This window comes from Sturnus vulgaris, chromosome 6 (assembly GCF_052056855.1).
Source record: "Sturnus vulgaris isolate bStuVul1 chromosome 6, bStuVul1.hap1, whole genome shotgun sequence".
NCBI classification, from domain to species: Eukaryota; Metazoa; Chordata; class Aves; order Passeriformes; family Sturnidae; genus Sturnus; species Sturnus vulgaris.
Window position 1 is genome coordinate 44053602 of NC_142248.1, and position 19789 is coordinate 44073390.

The window sequence follows — 19789 nt, forward strand, 5'->3', positions numbered from 1 at the left end:
GTGGAAATCTGGGTTTCTTGGCTCTGCAGGTGCCTTGTGCTGTGTGGATTTGACAACGGGCACAGCTTTTGTGGTCTAAATCTCTTCTGCTCAGCCTAGACCTTTGTGCAGGGAGCCAGAAGGTTCCCTGGAGCTGGGGGTCACCAGTCCACATCTTGTAAAATGGGACAGTTACCATTTGGGGAAAAGCTTTCTGCCTGGGGATGGTGCTGCCCCAGTTAAGCACAAAGGAAGGTTTTTGAGCTACTGCTCTGCTCTCTTAACATCTTTTTCTGCCTAATGGCAATGGGAGAGTATCACATCCTCATGGTAGAGTGGCATTTAGAAGCTTAGCTCCCAAAATTACAGTTCCTGGTGTTTACTGTCAGATATTAGATGCTGTTTGGGGATGCTTTCCTTTAAAGCTACGTGGAGCTCTAGCCCAGGATACTCAGGTTTTTGGGGGATGCTGTTTCAGGGACATGATTGGGTCCCTACTGAGGAATCTTGGCCTCCTGGGGAGAGGCCATGCCTGGCTCACTGTTGGAGGAAGTGCAAGGAGCTGAGTGAGCTCTGCTGCTTTCAGTGGGGTCCTGCTGACTTCCCTCACTGAAGGCTTGGCTCATCATTAAATATAAACCCCTGCTGCTCAGCTCACTCTGTTTCTTGGGGACCATCTGTGCCAAACTGCCTGTGGTTAATTGCATCTGTGTATTCACCTGCCTGGCTTGGATGCAAAACTGTTTTAAAAATCAAATTGCACAGACAAAATGAAAATATGTCTAGATGAGCTTATCCTCCTCTCTGGTGGACTCTGGAGAGATGAGCTGGGTAACAAATATCTTCCTGCCTTGGTTCCATGGTTAAGCTTGGTTTTACTTGCCCTTCCTAGTCAGAGAAATCCTATAAAGGGATTATAGGATATGGGGACGGGACGCAGTAGAGGATAAGGCTTGCTTGTCTGGGGGAATTGATTATGTATTTTGTCTCTGTGCCTAGAATTTGTATGTCTCTAGCGAGCTGAGCACTGCAGTTTTCTCTGCAGGGCTTCTGGGTACAAAGAGCTGCTGGCTCAGGTGGCTTACTCAGGACCACTGTGAGATCCCAACACCCTTCAAGAAGTGACTCCTGGGAAAGGAACCACATTCCTTTTTGACTTGATTCCTGTGCTGTGGCATCTGCCATGGTAGGTGTTGGCAGAGGCGACTGCACACCCCCAGCATGGCAGCATTTGGCAAGTGGGACTTTGTGAAGTGGCAGGACAAGTGCCATGCTCCCTCTTCTGCAAAATCCTTGCAGTTTTCAGCTGAAAGCTGCTGGGTAGAGCACACCTGAATGGGTTGGGATGGAAGTGACCTCAAGGACTCTCTCATCCCAACCCCTGGCCACGGTCAGGGACAGCTGCCACTGTCCCAGGGTGCTCCAAACCCTGTCCAGCCTGGCCTGGGGCAGCCACAGCTTCTCTGGGCACCCTGTGCCAGGGTCTCATCACCCTCACAGGGAACAATTCCTTCTTGCAGTCTGATCTCCCTGCTGGGGCTGAGCTGCTCATACAGTTCAGGGGTCAGGAGGGTGCTCAGAGCTTTGACTGAAGCAGGAGCTGCTCTGCCTGTGTGGTGTCAGGAACAGCCAATAGTTCTGAAAATGGGCAACTTGAAATCAGTTGCTCCAGAGGAGGCCTTAACCAAGTAGCTCTTGAGTGTGGAGTGTTCCCAATTAATTAGGATGGCTCTCAGCTGTCAGAATTTGGAGTTTCATGTGCATTTGCAGCCTGCTGAGAGTTATTATGTGTACCCTAGAACAGCTTGGGTAGGAAAAGACCTTCAGGATTGAGTCCAGCCTTTGACCAAGCACCTCTGTATCAACCAGACCAGATCCAGTCTTTCCTTTAACACCTCCAGCCATGCTGACTCCACCTCCCTGAGCAGCCCCTTCCAATGTTTGACTCTTTCTGTGAAGAAATTCTTCCTGAATACTTCAGAACTTGTAGCCATTTACATAAGTTTATACAAGATGCTTCAACTCCCCATTTTTCTTCTGACCTGTGTCACACTACAAGGTACCTTCTTTTTTTGGGGGTGGGAGTGTGAAGGGTATTTTTCCCTTAAATTAAGAAATTAAGGCTCTGAAGGGGATTGCTATTTGGACCTTAACTGTATGAATTAAGATCTGCCTCATTACATCTCTACAACCCTGTTAAAAATTTAAATTAGAATGCAGAGGTGTAAATAAAACAGGCACTTAACCCAGCATGGTTAACTAGCCTGATATTATAATTCCTCACCAGCTCTTTGGATATCAACTAAATTGGCAAGGAACAGAAGACTTAAAACAAAGCACATGCAGAATGAATTATTAAATGGTTTTGGTACACACTTTTCTCTTGCTTCTTGTTTATTGCTACCACTGCAATGGGAACTGCTCTGTGTTGACCTCTATCTTCTTCCCAGCAGGTGGTGGCTCATCCCCCGTTCTCATTTGTAGCAGAAAATGGTAGAAAAAAAAAGACAATTTTTTGTATCAAACTGAATTTTTCTTTCCTCTCTCTTCCGGAAGTATTTGATGCAGGCATCCAAAGTTTTTCCCTGTACAGCCTCAGCCAGGGCCTCACCCCACTCGTGGGAAGGAAGAATTCCTTCCTAATCTCCAATCCAACCCTGCCCTGTGTCAGGTTGAAGCCATCCCTCTTGTCCTGTCGTGCACTGGCCCAAATTCCCTCTCCAGCTCTCTTGAACCCCCTTTAGGCACTGGAAGGGTCTCCAAGGTCTCCCTGGAGCCTTCCCTTCTCCAGGCTGAGCACCCCCAGCTCTCTGCTCCTTGTGATGTTCTGGCACTGTTGTGCCTCCAGCAGGTTGAATGACATTTCTTAGTCTGACCCCCCCTCGTTTCTTGTTCTGACCAGACTTTGTTTGAATTTTGAACTGTATTTGATTTTTTTCATTTTCCAAAAAACTAAAGTTCACTTAAATATCACTTTAATGTTGTAGCTTTCCCATGCTTATCTCCAAGTTTGAATGAAAACAACAGATAAACCCCCACAGTTGCTATTATTGAAATGTAATTGGGCTGTGTGAGTGAAAGTTTTTAATGAGTTTCTGTTTGTTTGAATCTGAGGATTAAGCAGTTTACCCTCATGGCTCGAGGGAGGTGAATTCAGATAAGCAGGGATGTGGCAGCAAGGCTCTGCTGGGAGCATTTTGTGCTGGAATTGCTCATGGCTGGAGGCCTTTAAAAGGTGGGAGAGTGTTGGGGATTTTTGGGAGCTTTGTTCAGTGGGACCTGGGTGCTGCAGGAGGGGAATCGAGGACTTGGGAAGAAGCAGGAGCTCAGACTAGAAATGAGCTGGGTGGACTCAGTCACGTTCCCTTTGGCTCCTCTTAAGTTAAAACCTTGGTCCCCTGGAGACTGTTGCCCATAATAATAGACCTGCTCCCCAATACACATCATCTGTGATGATCCATGCTGAGTTTGTCTAGAAAATGATGCTGAAATCAAATATTAACTCTTGTTCTATTGGTTATTCTGTTCCCAGGCAGTGGGGTTGAATTGAGTGTTTCTGGAAAAAAAACACCAACAGCCTTTTCCAATGAAAATGAAATGGGTGTCTCTGCTGGTGGCTTTTTGTTGGTGTGGTTTTGGTTTGTTTGTTTTTTTTTTTTTTTTTGTTTGTTTGTTTTGTTAGTTTTTTTTTTTTTTTTTGTGGTTTGGAAAACAAGTCCTATGCCCATAACCCTTTTCCTGGGGAAGGCATTTTGTTAAGAGGTGTTGTAAACTTACCTGCCTTCATCTGTCTTGTTCTGCCCCGTCCACTCACAGGTCATGGTCATTAAATCTGGACTTATTTGACTGCCTTCACTTGATAAATCACCACTTTCTTGTCTTGACTTTTATGCTGGTTGGTTCAACACCTGCACACCCAGGGGCAGGAGAGCTGTTCTGCAGCAAGCCAGGGAACAAACTTGTTACAGCACATGCAGTGTGTTCTGCAGCATTTAGGGTATTTTTCCTCCTTTAAAACAATCCTGTGTTGCTAAACTTGACTCTCTAGCCTGGCTCAGTGTGAGAGCAATTTTGAGGTGAATGCTGCTGGAGATACAGTTTGTTTACTCTTGTCCGAATTCAAGGATTTCTTCCTAAAACAAAAACAACCTTAAGTTCTCCCAGGGAAGATTTAGGTTGGGTATCAGGGCAAAATTTAATCACTGAAAGGGTGGCCAGGTGCTGGCACAGCTGCCCAGGGCAGTGGTGGAGTCACCAGCCCTGGAGGGATTTGAGAGGTGTGGATGTGGCACTTGGGGACATGGGTTAGTGGTGGCCTTGGCAGTGCTGGGGGAATGGTTGGATTTGGTGATTTGAGAGCTTTTCCACCCTTAACGATTCTGTGATGTGTAAATTCCCCTTCTCTTGAAGTTGCAGTGGGTAGGGTTATGCTGTCCTGCTTTCTGTGGTGGGATCTGACCCAGCAGTGCATTCCCCAAGTGTCCCTTTCCCTGTCTCTGTGCAATTGCCCAGATGCTGAAACTTCAAGAGATTCAATTTTCCAGAGCTCAGCATTTAAGACAACACCACATCCCACAAACACCTGGATGGCTTTGCAGTGCAGGTGCCTGTGCTTAGCAGAACTCTTCCCAGGGGTTTTTACCCTGATGTTTGGCAGAGTTTCTGTGCCTGGGTGTGTTGCCCACCATGGCACAGCATTTTGCCCAGGAGCCTCTCCACCTTCCTACCAGCTCTCTCCTTCCAGGCTGTCAAAGGCTCCTGGCAGCATTTTGGAGCTTTGGGATGGTGATGTTGTGACTGATCACATGAAGGCAGCACATTAATAATAAAAGAGTTGTCCTAGAAAGGCCTTCCTGCCTTGACAGTCAGCTGTGATCACAAAAGCAGTGCAGAAAGTGAACCTCAGTGGGAGAGAATGTCTTCTTAATGCCTCTCCCTCCTGCTCTGGCATAGACCCCCCCCATCCCTAATCCTGTTGTTGCTTACACAGCATTATTTACACATTTACACAGTGTTATTAGCTCATGGGGTGACCCTGCAGCACTGAACACCACATAAAATCAGCTTAAACTGTCATGGATCACAGCCATCCTGTGTGGTATCATTTAGACATCTTCATCCACTGAGTTTGGGGTGAGGGAGGCTGGGAAGGGAAAGGACAGAGCCCATGACAACTCCAGGTTTTGCCCTGCAACTTCTTTCCTTTTTAGTTGGTTTTGTATTTTTTTTTTTTTTTTATTTTTTTGTTGCACTTAGAATTCAGTTTGTGGCTGTGAGTGAATCTGTCACCTTCCACTGAGAGCCTCTTGCTGCTCAGAGCACAGCAAGATATTTCTCCTGTGTGTTCAACCTGACAAATGATGCTTTCCTGGCTCTCCTGAGGAACACGAGTGTTTGCAAACATTAATGGAAAGCATCTAAATATAGAAACATCATTCTTCAGTGAAGATTTCCTCAGCTGAAAACCTGGTGTAGCTCCATTGCCTTCAGCAAGGTTATGAGCACAGTGCCTTCAGCTACAGCTTCTTTCAAGCCATTACACACCCAAAAATGCTGGTGGCTATTCAGTTACTTCAGATTCCACAGATAATGGGTCCTGCCTCACAGGGGAGAAGTGAGGTGGTCTCATTTCTCCTGCCTAAGTCACAGAAGTCGTTGTGGATGTGTCGTTTTGTGGTGAAAAACCTCGCTTTTGGAGCAAGCACAAGGTGCTTTTGCTCCCCTGAAATAGCAAATCCCATCCTCTGAATATCACCCTTATCACTAATGCATCCATTCAGAGTCCCATGATAAAGCCCAGTGGTGGCTGTTTCTATTAATAAAGCTGGAAATCCCCCAAAACTCTGCATAAAATGTGTTATTTTATCTCAGACTTCTTTCCTTGGGGCTCCCCTACAGAGGAGGGAGGTTTAGGTTGGATATTAGGAAAAATTTCTTTAATAAAAATATGGTCAGGCATTGTGCCAGGGTGCCCATCCCTGGAGGGATTTAAAGGATGTGTGGCTATGGCACTGGGGGCTGTAGTTTAGTACTGGATTAACAGTTGGACTCAGTTATCTTAGAGAGCTTTTCCAACCTAAACCATTCCATGGCACACAAAAATCATTCACAGTGAGCTGTAACTGCACATGACATTCTGGATTAGTTCTGAATCTGCTGGGCTTTGCACTTTCACTCCTTGCTACATTCAGTCTTTCCCAATAGTTTTCTTCTAGTCTGCTGCTGAGTCCCTTTGAAGGCCAAAAGGTGCCAATTTAGGAGGGAAAACATGACTTTTGTAGAAGGCTTTTGTGTGAAGCTTGATCTTCAGCTGTGTGCTGCTCACTCCCCTGTCCCATTTTATGAGACTCTCACTATGCAGAGCCTGCCCACTGCTGCTTGTTGTGCCTCTGCTCCTGAAATCCCACACTTGGGAAGTTTGTGGTTTGGTTTTATTTTTTTTTTTTGGAAGTGTAACTTCCTCCCTGTACCACCAAGTGGTGCTCTGCACTGCACCTTGCAGCAAGGCAAGCTGCTGGCATTTTGGGATGGGGGTTAAAAAACTGTTTTTGGATGCAGGAATGAGCCAGAGAGGAGAAGGGAACAAGCTGAGAGCCTTTTCCTTCCCCCTTGCAGCCGCTGTGCTACAAGGATCTCATTATTCAGAGCTTTCTGCTGTGGCTGAGTGGTGATTGATGAAGCTTGGTGATCATCAGATGTGATAAGTAGTCTCAGCACTTTCAATTTGGGTGTTCAGCCTGGCTGCCTGCGAGGCTTTGGAGACAGGGAGATGGCTATCTGTGGCTTCAGCACTCCATCCTGGCAGGTGTGTGGCGTTTGGATGGCTAAAAATCACAAGAAGCTTCTCAAATCCTTGTCCCAGAGTAGTTTTTCAGAGATAAAAATCCGATGCCTGTTCTTTCTTGGTTGGTTTTTCCACCCAGTCTGGGTAAAAGCTGTGTTCATGTTCCTCTGCTCTGCTATTCTGGCTGTTCAGTCTCTGCTAAGTTTTGGGATTGTTGATAGCTGTGTTGCTCTCAGCAGAGGGAAAAGACCTACATTAACTTGTCTTTTCTGTGAGCACTCTCCAGGTGCCACTCTCAGCTTCACAGTTGTGTGTTTTGTATGAAAATACGCATTTTAACACAGAAAATTCTGATCTTGATTCTAAATGACAGGCACATTATAATACAGAAACTGTCTATAAAATGCAGTGAGAATTTAAGGGGCTAACTACATCCCTGTGAGCTCCATTAGAGGCTCTGTGTGGTGTCATTGTGGCAGGAATGATTTTTCCAGGTATCAAAAGCCATGCTCTGGCAGGATGATGCAGCTAAATCCCAACAGCAGCTCATTTGTATGGAATACAGGGCTAGGACTGAAAGGCAGAGACTGGGATTGTCTTGTCTGTGAGCTGAGGAAAACAAGCAGTGTTTGGAAGCAAATCCTTGAATTACAGGGGTAGGAGATGCCATGGGATAGCACAGTGGAGCAGTGGGTTTATAACATGCACTGATTTCTCATATTCTCATCTCATATGATTTTCTAGTCTGTAGAGGCCATTTAATCCAGGCTGGATTGCCAGCAACCTGTATGAGGTGCAACCACAGCAGAAATTAAGGGATATTTTGGGTAACAAAGGGGGATTTGGCTGGATTGTTAGTTTTTAATGCCTGGGTGCAGGGTGATGGGCTCTCCCAGTCTGACTACACCAGGAGGGAATTTTTCTACAAGGCTGAACAGAGTTGGTGTAAATTAGATAAAAGTGCACAAATGCTATGTTTTGATTCTCAGCCTTGAAAAACTAACTGTGAGAAATTCAAAGCATGCCATTGTTCCAGATATTATCTTTCCCTGGTGGGTGGCTCCATCAGTAGCTATTAAGTAGCTCCAGTGTAAATTCTGGCATAGGATGTCCCTGAGACTTTGGTGACTATAACTTGGGAAAAGAAGCTGTGGGAAGAGTGGCTCTGTATTTGCCCTGCTCTAGGCTTCCTTCAGCATCTGCAGCCAGTTGTGGTTGGAAATAGGATGTGGACAGAAAAAAAACCTTTGGTTTGATCCAGTACAGTGGTTCCTGTGCTGCCATTAGATTCCAGTGATAAAATACAGCTTAAATATTTATTCTTATATATATAATTACAGTGCAGACAGTTTTGAAATAAATGGATGTGTGCTGTAACAGAGAATCTGTGGAATCACAGAATGGTTTTGGTTGAAAGGGATCTTAAAGATCATCTTGTTTCAACCCCCACCTTCCATGGGCAGGGAGACCTAGCACTAAATTCACAGGAATTTCCTCCAAGTCACATTTGTCAGCTCTCCTGTGAAGTGTTGGCTATGCTGCCTTCTTTCCAACACTTCCCAAAGCCAGGTGGGATGGGGCTTGGAGCAGCCTGGTCTTGAAAGCAGAGCTGGGCATGACTCAGAGTTAAACATAGAACCAACTTATTGCTGCCTCCAAGACTGGAAATCAGGGAAAGAACTCTCACTTGAGCTGTAATTAGTCAAGCAGGGAGCTCTGTAGTTACAGATGCCCAGGTGTTGGTACACATGCACATCCTTGTTTGCACCCTGCTGCTAGGAAGCAAAAAATTACTGTATTTCCCACTGATTTGAGAGTCTGGGACATCATCTCCTTGTTTCACAGCAGCTTCCAGTGGTGATGAGCTCCTCCAAATGAGCCCCTGTGGGTGTCTCCTGTCAGAGAACAGGCTCAAGTTGGTGCCTTTGGAGGAGCTCAGCCTGCTGCTCTCCTAGAGAGCTTAATTTCTGCCTGGTGAGATGTTTCCTGATGTTTCTTTTCTGTCTCCCTGGCCAGAGGGTGAGGAAGAGGATGAAGAGGAGGAGGAGGAGGAAGAAGAAGAGGAGGAAGAGGAAGACGAGGAGGACAAAGACATAGACCTGATGGATGAAAGCCTGGAGGGTGACACGGGGCTGCCAGGTTTCACACTTCCAGGAGAGACCTCCCAGGAGCCTCTGGCTGGTCTGGAAAACCCTGTGGCCCAGCTGGCTGGGGTGTCCTACCAGGTTCCTGACACCATTGAGTGGGAGCAGCAGAACCAGGGTCTGGGTAAGAGAAAAGCCCCTTTTTCCTTTACCCTTCACATCCCCTGCTCCTCTCTCTGCAGGAGACAGTCCCTTGTACCACTCATGGGTTGGCTCTCAAGCTAAACACAAAACAGGTTCACTCATGAGGAAACCCAGCTCACCAGTGACAACTGGGGAAACTGGGATGTGTCCCAGGCAGCATGACCTGAGTTGTCATTTTGGGGTAAATAAGGATATTCCAAACCTGCTCCTTCATTCCCAGAGCTTAGAGTTGTCTTGCTCCAAGGTTGGACAAAAAAACCAAAACTTCTTGGGTGAGATTCCTGGGGAAATTTCAGTTCCCTTTGCCCAATGTGGGTTGGTGCAGGGATATTTGTCCTGTGGGGACAAAGGAGTTGGGTATTTTCTCATCAGCCTGTTTGCTACTTCAGCAGCATTTTTCTGAGTTCCACTTTTCTGACATTTTAAGATGTGCATGGTCCAGCCATGGGAACCTGTGCTGGCCTTTATAAAGCTTTATACAATTTATTCCTGCTGTACCTAGAGGCCCTGTGTTTAATGACTGGACTGACTTGCTCCACCTAGGAGTCAGTGTTTATATGTGTCATGTCCATGTGGTGCAGGTCAAAACTGGTGTGGGACAAGGGAGATCTTAGAAAGGAACTTGTCCAGCTTGGCAAAAGGTTCTGGAATCATTTCCCAGAACACTCAATTCCCAAGCCAGGCTCAGTCAAACACAGTGGGAACATTTCAGGTGAATTTGTGGGAGCTGAACCACATCTAGACAGAAGTTCTTTATATCTGACTGTTAGAGTTAGCTGTTCTGAGAAGCTCATCAAAGAAAAAACCACAAGTCTTTTTTATATGTTATCACATATACCTATGTGATTTCTATCACTTCCCCTGAATGCATAATTCTGATTTAACCTGGAGTTTCTCCTCTGTGATGCTGTTTTCAGCCTGCTTTAGTGGTGCTGTCTTCTTTAATTGAATCGAAGATTGTTTTTCAAGGACTGTGTGGGAGGGTTGATTTCCAGACCTCTGTGGGAGGGTTGGCCTTTGAGGGGTGATGGAGTTTGCAGCAGGACTGATCCCTCCCTGTCACAATAAATCCTGCTTGAAAAACACTGTGTTGGGTGGTGGCTGTGCTAGGCCTGCTTCACGTGTCCTGCTGTCCCACCAGGCTGTGGGAGGGGAATAATTCTGAGTCTTTAAGGGTTTCTGGTTCTCTTTGGCCAGCTGGGTGAAAGAGGGGTGTGGTGCTGTTGTATATGACAAGGTTTGCTATGAGCTTTGGGGTTACAGAGGGGGTTATTCTGTGTCAAATACAGCTCAGCTCATGGTTTATGCAGGTCTGGAGTGGAGTCACAGCTGCATTTCCAGCTGCTGGAGGAAGAGGCTCTGGGTAGGAGTTGCATATCTGGTACAGCAGGCAGGTGAGAAAGCAGTGACCAGAGGCTGATGCTGTTCCTCAGACCCTGGAAAGGGCAGCTTTCCAAAAGTTTCAGACAAGGAATAAACAGACTATGTGGTAAAAGGCAGAATTCTTCTCCCCAACTTATTTATTGATAATATAGTTTTATTGACCTCCATGCACATTGGAGGAGCCCCTGTGAAGTGTGACTCGTGTCAGCATCAGTGATGGGTCTGAGCACCCAAGGGACTGGGCAGATGAGGATTTTGGTGTTCTCTGGAAGTCACCAGGTCCAAGTGGTTTGGATTGCCTTTTGTTTTTAGGCTGCTGCAGTCAGTGAATACATCCACGGGGGAGAGGATGAGGTTGTGGCTGAGCTGAGTTCATTTTTAGGAGTTAGATGGGACTTTTGTGCAGTGCTGTGCTGGCAAAAGAAAAGGGAATGCAATGGGATCAGCCTCTGTGCTTGTGACTCAGCCCTCTGATTCCAGCAGGCACACTCTTATGTAAAGAGCCATTTATTCTTTTCCTGTCTAGCTGCCCTCAGTGGCTCTCTCACACTGCTCCTTCCCCATCTGCAGGGTTCTGGTGCTCAACAGTACTCCTAAGAGAAAGGGAAATTATTTATGTTTTAGAGGCACAAACAAAATGGAACTGAATGAGGAGATTGGAGCTAAATGATCTTTAAGATCCCTTCCAACCCAAGCCATTCCAGGATTTTGTGGTTCTGTGAAAACCAAGGACTTGCATGAGCTCACACTGATAACCTAAAGCCTTGGAAGGAGCTGAACCCAAGGGATGAGAGAGCTGAATTTCCTGGGAGTGAGTGGGGAATGGGAGCTGCTTCTGCAGCAGTGTAGCCCTTTGCCTCTCCAGTTTGTGCCAGGTGAGAATTCCTGCTCTGGATTCATGGGCACACATCAGGACACTCTGTGTCCATACCTGCTCCTGGCTATGTGCTTCTTTATGGAGTGTATTTGGGAGAACAGGAAAGAAGGAAAAAGCACACAGCTTGTGTCAGCAGGACACAAGGTTGTTAAGAACAGAAGAAATCCCCCAAACCTGGCAGGAAGCTGGAGGAGCTGCTCCCACTGTTCTGCTGGGGCTCCTGGAGAGACCAGACTCACTAAAAAGACTTGTTAAGCTTTAGATCTGCTGGATGGATGCAAAGGCTATTTTTATTTGCAACTCTTTTCCTCTAGGTGATTCTCATCTTTGAAAATCCAGTTCTTTTAATTTGGGGACTGCTTTGTAACTGCTGGACATCCCCAGAAGAGTTCTGTGTGTCTCTTCCTTCCCTTAATAGTGCTGAGATGTGTAGAATTTCCCTTATTGTGTAAGTTAAGCAGGGTTTGGAAAGGGAAGTTGTTCTACTTCACCTGGGATACAGAATTGGAAAAAGAGACCTGAAGGAAGGTGACAGTACCCAACAGAGAACAAGGTGAGGGGACAACATCCAAGCTTTTACAGTTGGCATTTTCCATTTTTAAAATAATTTGCACACGTGTCTTCCTCCTGGGGATGCTTCTGTCCTCTAGCCTTCAGAATTTTGACATTTAATGCTAAAATCTGTAGTGCAGAAGAGCCCAGAAGTGTTGGAATAGCTGTTCTCAGGTCAGTTATTATCGAGTTTGCTTGCTCAGATGCCTGACATGGTGCAATTCCCTGGAGAACAAGGAACTTGATCCACAAAACAGCTTGGCAGAGCAAGAGACAGTTTGGATTTTTGTAGTGGTCAATGAGAAAGCAGTGGAGGAACAGAATCATTAAAAATGTCAGTTCTGGGCAGTCAGATGGTCCTGCATTAACTCCAGCTGAGCAAAAGCCATTTGTAAGCACCAGTAACAAGACTGACAGTTTTACAGCCCATCAGCTGGCTCTCTAACCAGAAATATGTAGACAAAGAGTAGAGCAGAAAATGAGAAAATCTGTGCATTTATGAAACAGAATTTGACCCTCCAAAAGCCATCCTGGCTGCCTGCAGCTCTGGGGAAGCAAGGTCTGAATATGATTTGGGATTTAGTTCGGTGCCCTGTTTGAGTGCTCTGCTTTCACAGGTTGCCACTGAAGGACAGAGCAGCACTTTTGGACCTCTCTGCATTCTCTGTGAGGTGACTTTGGTGTCTCTACACTTGTTCCTTGATTTATGTGTAGCTGGTGTGTGGTAGGCAAACACTAAATGCCTGGAGAGCATCACAGGAACACAAAGACCAGGTGTATAACTTGAATTTTCTGGGAATAAATAAAAATACCTGATTTTCCCCTTCTCCCTCTTTCGTGATGCATTACCAGAACTGCAGTTCTGTTGAGGTGGGTTCAAGCCTGGTGAACAGTTTATGGTCCTTTAGTTATTCCTTATGCATCTTAGAGCAGGTGGTCTTTGCTGTGCAATTCCAAGGAGATCAAACCCCTCTGCTTCTGTTGGTGGTGGCTTCTTCTCCCTGTCCTCAAGACTGTTTATTCTCTCAGTTCTGTGAGAATTCTTTATTTAACAAGGATGAGCCAAGAGGAAAATGGCCTCAGACTTCCAAGCTATTTCCTGATGCCTTAGTGCTTGCCTGTCATCCACATCCCAAGGTGAAAAATTCCTGCTGTCCACAGTAGGTAACAGCAGGGGATCTTGGGCAATTTACTAAGCCTTTAATTTTGCCACATTGGGGCATGCAGTAGTTTGCTTTGTGCATTTAATATGTATAGAGTTGGTGTTTTATTCTTTCTCCATTTAGGGACCACTTAATATAATTTTTATATGTTTGCTAACATGGTTATCCTTTGTTTTCATCAACCTGCAGTTCATATTACATCTGAATTTACTCTCTGTGGTGGCTTGTATGTATGTTAGGTACTATTTTTTATTCTCTATTTTAACCTAAATCCATTTTTGACCATGTCTGCCTTTCTTTAGCTGACCCACTGGTGTGTTCTTGGCATCCACCTGGTTATGGCAGTACCACATTACAGGGTTTTAGTTTGTGAGAAATCTCCTGAGTTGCCTGGTTCCACAGCATTTGTTTTTGATTCCCATCTGCCCATGGAGGAATTGTGCACAGGGGAGTTTGGACCATCTCTGTTGGTAGGATTTAGATATTAAAAAATAAAAAAACAAAAAAACAAACAGCAATTTAGGAAGAAGTTATGAAGTGTGACAATATAATTCTCAACATGTAGTTTCCAAAATATAAACCATGTCTGTGTTTCGTGTATTTTTGTGGGTAGGAGATTAGTTCTTGCCATAATGGAAGGTCGTAAAACTCTCTCAGGTAATGACAAGGCACTTGCATAATAAACACACTTTTGGAATGTGATTTTTTTTTTTTTTAATGTAATGGATAAAAAATATTTGCAGCTCTGAGCAGCTACTTACAGAGAAAATAGCTCTCGTATTGCAGATCTATGGTCACAAATTACACTGCATAAACCATATAACAGATGCTCTGGTTAATGATGGTGAGGCAGAGGAGCAGAAGGACAGTAGTGGAAGATGATGAATGTTTGAAATGTCATTTTTACAGGAAGATAGGATTAATGCTTTTATGGACAAAAATAACCAGCATTAGGAAGGCAGGAGCTGAGACTCAGAAATTAGTAATATGTTCTTTAACTGCTGCCCCAAATGGATCTATTTTAAGTACTCTTACAGCTCATGGCATTGGAACATCGGAGTGCCTTTTAATCTTTAATGCATTTATCTCCTTCATCACCCTGGAAAGGCTCATCTGTGTTTTAAAGGTGGTGAGCAAAACCATGGGGAGGCCCAGTGACCCCTCTGGTCTCACAAGGGAGCCTTTGGCAGAGTGGGGGTTTGAAGGAGAGGAATTCAATCAGTGCTTGGGCATTGCCTTTCTCCCTCCTGGAGGCAGGATGTGCACACCTGCATTTCTCCCTGGAATGGAAGCAAAGAGAGCCACCATCCTAAACAATCCATAGGAATCCCAGGTGCAGAGGCTGGTAGGAGCCAGGATGAGGAGGATAACCAGCAAATTTTCCATCCCCACGTGTTCCAGGTGCAGCAATCCTGCCCTCTGTGGCCTTTCCCCATCACAGGAATTTGTGGGAGTTTTGTGGCACCAAGCACTGGCCGTGCAAGGTCTGGGTTCCAGATGGCTGCAGACACAAATGAGCAGTCTCGGGAACAGAGCTGATTATTTTTCATGTCTTTTTGGGTGCTCCAAAGAATTTATACAGTTCCATATGTTCCTTGCTAGCTCCCCTTCCCTCTCCCAAGCAGCAGTGAAGCTCCCACCATCAATCTGTGCCTAACTCAGGTTTCTGTCTCTCGTGAGGGATGTGCACTCCCTTTGGAATTGCTTCTTTTTTTCCTAAGGGATTGTTCATGGTTGCATCTTAATCCTGGAGCAGACTTATATTTAATCAGGTTTGTCTTGTCAGAGGGAACTCTGGATCCCATCTGTGAGCAGTGATGATCCTCTGTGACAGCTCGGGGTGACATTTGCTGTTATAAGAACAGAGCGGCTCCCAGGAGGGGACAAGGCACATCAGGGATGGCTTTTGCTTCTTGTCAGATCTAATTCCAAGGTGTTTTGGGGAGTGTGTCTCTCTAATATTCCTCCTTTCCTCAACCTGCTCGCTCCCTGCACTGCTCTGTGCTGGGATCTTGGTCAGTGGGACCTTCCAGGGGACACAAAACCTGGACAAGTCTGAGCCCTGTGGTCCTGACCTGCCACCCTTTCATGCTTTTCCCTTTTTCCATCCAGCACGAGGCTGCTGAGCCCTTGGGAATGAGGCCAGCGTGTCTCAGAGGGAAGACAGGAACACTTTGTCTGCTCTGTGAGCTGGGGTGAAGAAATTCCAACCACGGAGTGTGAACCCCTAATGAGCTGGAGCCATGTCCTTCCTCTTGGGAACACCTCAGCTCTTGTCCTCAAAGCACAAATCAAGGCTAAGGGAAGGGAATAGAGATGAGGGAAGTGGTGGAGTCCCCATCTCTGGCGGGATTTAAAGCCTGCATGGATGTGGCACTTGGGGACATGGGTTAGTGGTGGCTTGGCAGTGCTGGGAAAATGGTTAGTCCTGATCTTTGGGGGATGTAGTGGTTTCGGTTTATTTATTTGAAATTTTTTTGTTGTGAGCTAGGATTAGGAAGGTAAACTAGGTTTAATTTTAAATGGTATAAAGAGAAATTTTATTATTAGAAATCATAAGAAAAAAAAAATAGATTTAGATTTAGATTTTGCCCTGTTTCGAACTGAAACCAGGACAGGAGGCTTTTCAAACTAAACAGTCCTGTGATCCTAAGAGTAAATCAGAGGATTGGAGGGTGTCTTGGTGATTCCCAGCTCAGCTATCAGAAACAGGCGACAGGAAGCTGCTGCTCACAATAATCAGGCTGATATTTTACCCTGACATTTTTGTTGGAGTGTATTGGGAAACAGCAGCACTAAAACATCCTTGGATACATTACTTTGAAATACCAGCCCTTCTACAATGTTTATGCATCCAGTTAAACCCGTGTCAGAGGAAGACTAAGCCCATTTGTTACCAGCCTTTAAGTGCTGCCTCCAGGGCCTGGGGGAGGATTTAGAGACATTTTCTCAGTTTAGGTTCTGCCTTCCCTCTCCCTGCCCATGGAGAAGATGGAACCCCATCAGACAATGTATTAAACTGAAGTTAGTGGCTGTTGCAGGGAGGAGGGAAGAGATCCTGTCCATCCATGGCATTTCTGCTGCTTTTTCTTGACTTTGGAGAGAGCTGGCATGAAGGCATGGAGAAATCATGTGCCAGGGTGTGGGAGGAGAGGGGGAATTTCGGTCACCATGGCTGGTGTGAGAGGTCCCAGTGATGACTGGGGAAGGTTTCTAATGGATGAATCCAAGTCTGAGGGCTGCTGCCAATCCTGCCTGCCCTAATCCCCATTGAAAAAATCAGAAGAATTGCAAATTGGATTGTTCAAAACTCTCAGGCTTCAGGGTTCCAACAAATCCCCACTACCCTGCTAGGCAAAAAATTAAATACCTGCAAGGAGGATTCAGCAGCTTCTCTGATGGAAACATCTGTGGAAGACTCCCCTGCACAGCTCAGGTGGGGGAGTCCTGGGTGATGTCTGTGCACAGAGAGCATTAGGGAAGGTTTACTAAGGGGAACCCTTCACCAAAATTTGTCAAGCTTTGGAACAGGCTGTCCAGGGAAGTGTTCAAAAAACTTGTGGATATGATTTAGTGATGGAAATGGTGACTGGTGCTGGGTTGGTGGTTGGACCTGATGATCTTTGACATCTTTTCCAGCATTAATGGCTCTATGAAATTCTCCCTCCTTGGCTTGCACAGAAGGGCAGCTGCAGCAGCACCAGGCTCCTGGGCTTTCCCAGCACAGGATGACTCCTAAAAGGCTTTCTGCTGCACCTCCAGTTGTTCTTGTCAGCCCAAGAAAGCAAAACTGGAAAACTCAGGCACAGACCTGAGTGTTTCTGACCTTCCCCAGCTGTCTGCCTCCATCCATCTGTTTGACACATCCTTTAAAGTTAGGATGTGTCTACCTTGGAGCATGACTTTGCATTTGCTGCTCCAGGTAATTTATCTTTTTTTTTTTTTGCCTGGATTCAAGGATAAGGTCCATTAACCTGGGCAGAGCTCCGTGCTCTGAAGGCTGGGCTGCATCTGCTGCCCAGGCACCACTGGGTTCCTGCACAGCACGGGGAGGCAGGAATCCTTCTGGGCTGTCAGATTGCCTGTCCCCCTGCCTGCCAGCCCCACTGGAATGTAAATCACAGTGTCTTTGCTCTCTCTTTAACCTGCACTAATCTTTGTCCTTTCCCATCCCTGCAGTTTCAGTGCACACGTGTCACTTCTCAGTGTGCTTTGCCTTTCCTCCCACCCTTCAGTTTATATATGTCAGAAAACTTGGCTCCATTTAGACAGGGGAGCTGGTTTGAGCCCCTCTCTCCCTTTGGATTTTAGCTTGATTGAAGAACAGGGCAGAGCTGTGCCTTCCCTGGGTGAGAGTTACTCATTTTTCCTTTGTGTGCCTGTCTGGGTGGCTTTTGCCATATAAAGAGAGGCTTGTCCTTACACTGGAGAAATCACATTTATTTTCTAATAGTGATCTATACTGCAGTGCAAAAATCTGTCTGTTTTCATGGCATTCAAAAAATGGAGAGAGGGGAATGTGAAGGTTCATCAGCCTTGAATTGCCTCCGTCCTTCAGGGGATTTACGTCACAGTTTGATCTTTGGGGTTAAAATGTTGGCCCCATGGCAGATCTGGTGAGAGAAAAATGGAGGAAAAGAGCTTTTTGCAGCTAGTAGCAGGGACAGAGAGGGTAATTTATTGAGAGGGTAATTTTAAAATGTTCCTTCCTAAAGAGAATGTAGATGCACTTTCTGCTTCGACAGTGGAAACCACAAATGACTGGTGCTAAACCTGTCTCCCCTCTGATGTTCACTCAGATTAAGACTCCTTGAGAATCAAAGGAGATCCAAGTTATTTCCTGGAAGGATGCTCTCTCTCTGTAAATATATATATGTAGAAGTTCTGCTCTGCCTGAGAGTGAGTTAGGAACATATATTGGAAATAAGCAAATTGATCAGATTTTTGTCTGGCAATAAAATAATTACCTCAAACATCCAGCAGTTGTTCTGAAAAGATGCTGAGTATCAACGTTAATCACAGACAGGGGTCAATACGGTGAGAATTACTGGAGGCTTTTGCTTTCTTTTTTCTTTTTTTCTCTCCTTGTTTTTGAGTAATTCTAATCACAGCCTCATCCAAGCCTGGGCTGTAATAAAGGGTTTCAGCCAGGCTGCTCCCTGATAGCCTATCATTTATTTTAATATACCAGCAGCACCATCTGTGCTTCAGGCTTTATTAATGTGAAGTGAGGCCAAGAGGTTCTCCAGTCTGAATCCTTTTGGAGTCTGCTTTTCCCAAATCCCCCTTTCCCCTGTGACCACTCAGGTGTGTGAATGGATTTGCAGGCGTGGCAGTTCTGTGTCAGCAGTGTCACATGCTGTGCTGCTGTCACTGTCCCCTTGAGCTGGGTGTGCTGTTGCACCCCTCACACCAGCCTGGGGATGCCCATGCCAAGGTGATCCAGAGGGTGCTCCAAGGTCCCTGTTCCTGGCCCAGGAAGCCACCCCTGGCACATGTGGCATCTTGGTGACCCTCCTGTGCTTTTGCTGTGTGTGCCAGTTACTCCAGCATTTCCTTCTGCACACTTTGGGACAGGACTAACACCAGCAGGGGATTTCCAACACCCCTCAATGGCTTTGGTGTGAGCTTTGGTTTAGGACTGAGGAGAGATCTCAGTCTGAGTGCAGACTTCAGTGTAAATCTGTGTCCCCTTCCCTGGATGAGGAGTTTGCATGTTTTCTTTTGTGGTCAGTTAATTTCTCTCTTACATGATCTTATCTCAGGTCTTCAAGGCAGAAAAGTTGGTGCAATAGCACAGAAAGCCATGGCATTTCCAGCAAGGCACCAGCTTTGCTTTGCTCACCTTCCCAGGGTCTTGTGTGCTGTTCCCAGATACCAAATGGAAATTTTCCTGAATGCATCAATTACCTGTGGATTCCCAAAGCTGGTTATGGGTCCAACAGCTCACATGGAAATGCGTGGGTTGTTGCTCCTTTGGTTTTGGTAGATCTGTTTATCTCTTTGAAATGGACTTAAAAAATGAGACTTCAGCTCCTGTATCCCTTTGGGTTCAGGTAAATGGGGACAAATAGCATTTCTCAGTCTGGAGGGATTGATAAATCAGGATGTTGTGATGAACTGGTTTGAGTCAACACTTCTTTGGGTCTGTCAGTCAAACCTGTTACTAGGCTGGATCAGTTATTGCCCAAATCTATCAACTTATTCACAATATTACAGGGTAAGGCCAGGGAACTGCTTTTCATGTTTCATGTTCAATTTCAGAAGTGCTCTGCAGTTTCATTGTTTTCTGTATCTACAAAGAATTTCAGATTTCAGGTGGCCTGTAGAGGTTTTGTTTGTGCTGTGGAAAAGGCAGCTTTCCCCCTGGGAATTCCTTGTGCAGAATATTTGCAGTTAAAAAAAAGAATTACAGCCACTTCTTTGGAAGACTAAGGGAAGATTTTGACAACTCCAACCTCTTTCCTTACTAATATTTATTAGTCTTGTAGCTAAGGTAAGAGCAGTTCACTTGTGAATCTGTGAATCTCATCTGCCATGGGCAGGGACACTTTCCATTATCCCAGGTTGTTCCAAGCCCCATCCAAGCTGGATTTGAACATTCCAGGAGTGGGGCAGCCACAGCTTCTCTGGGCAAGCTCTACCAGTGCCCCACCACCCTCAGCAACAAAAATTTCTTCCTGACGTCTAATCCAAATATCTTCTCCTCTAAAAACCACAGTGCAATCAGGTCGCTACAAAAAAATGAGTTTAAAAAGTGTCC

At 45.7% G+C, this 19789-nt stretch overlaps 1 protein-coding gene across 3 annotated transcripts in view; it reads left to right on the top strand.

Moving 5' to 3' along the window:
• ARMH4 (armadillo like helical domain containing 4) overlaps positions 1-19789 on the top strand; it is a 51112-nt gene that overhangs the window by 10904 nt on the left and 20419 nt on the right. For all 3 annotated transcript variants that reach the window (XM_014871490.2, XM_088166367.1, XM_088166368.1), the window contains one exon: positions 8780-9031. In XM_014871490.2, coding sequence (XP_014726976.2) covers positions 8780-9031 — 252 coding nt within the window. The remainder of the gene's footprint in view (positions 1-8779; positions 9032-19789) is intronic.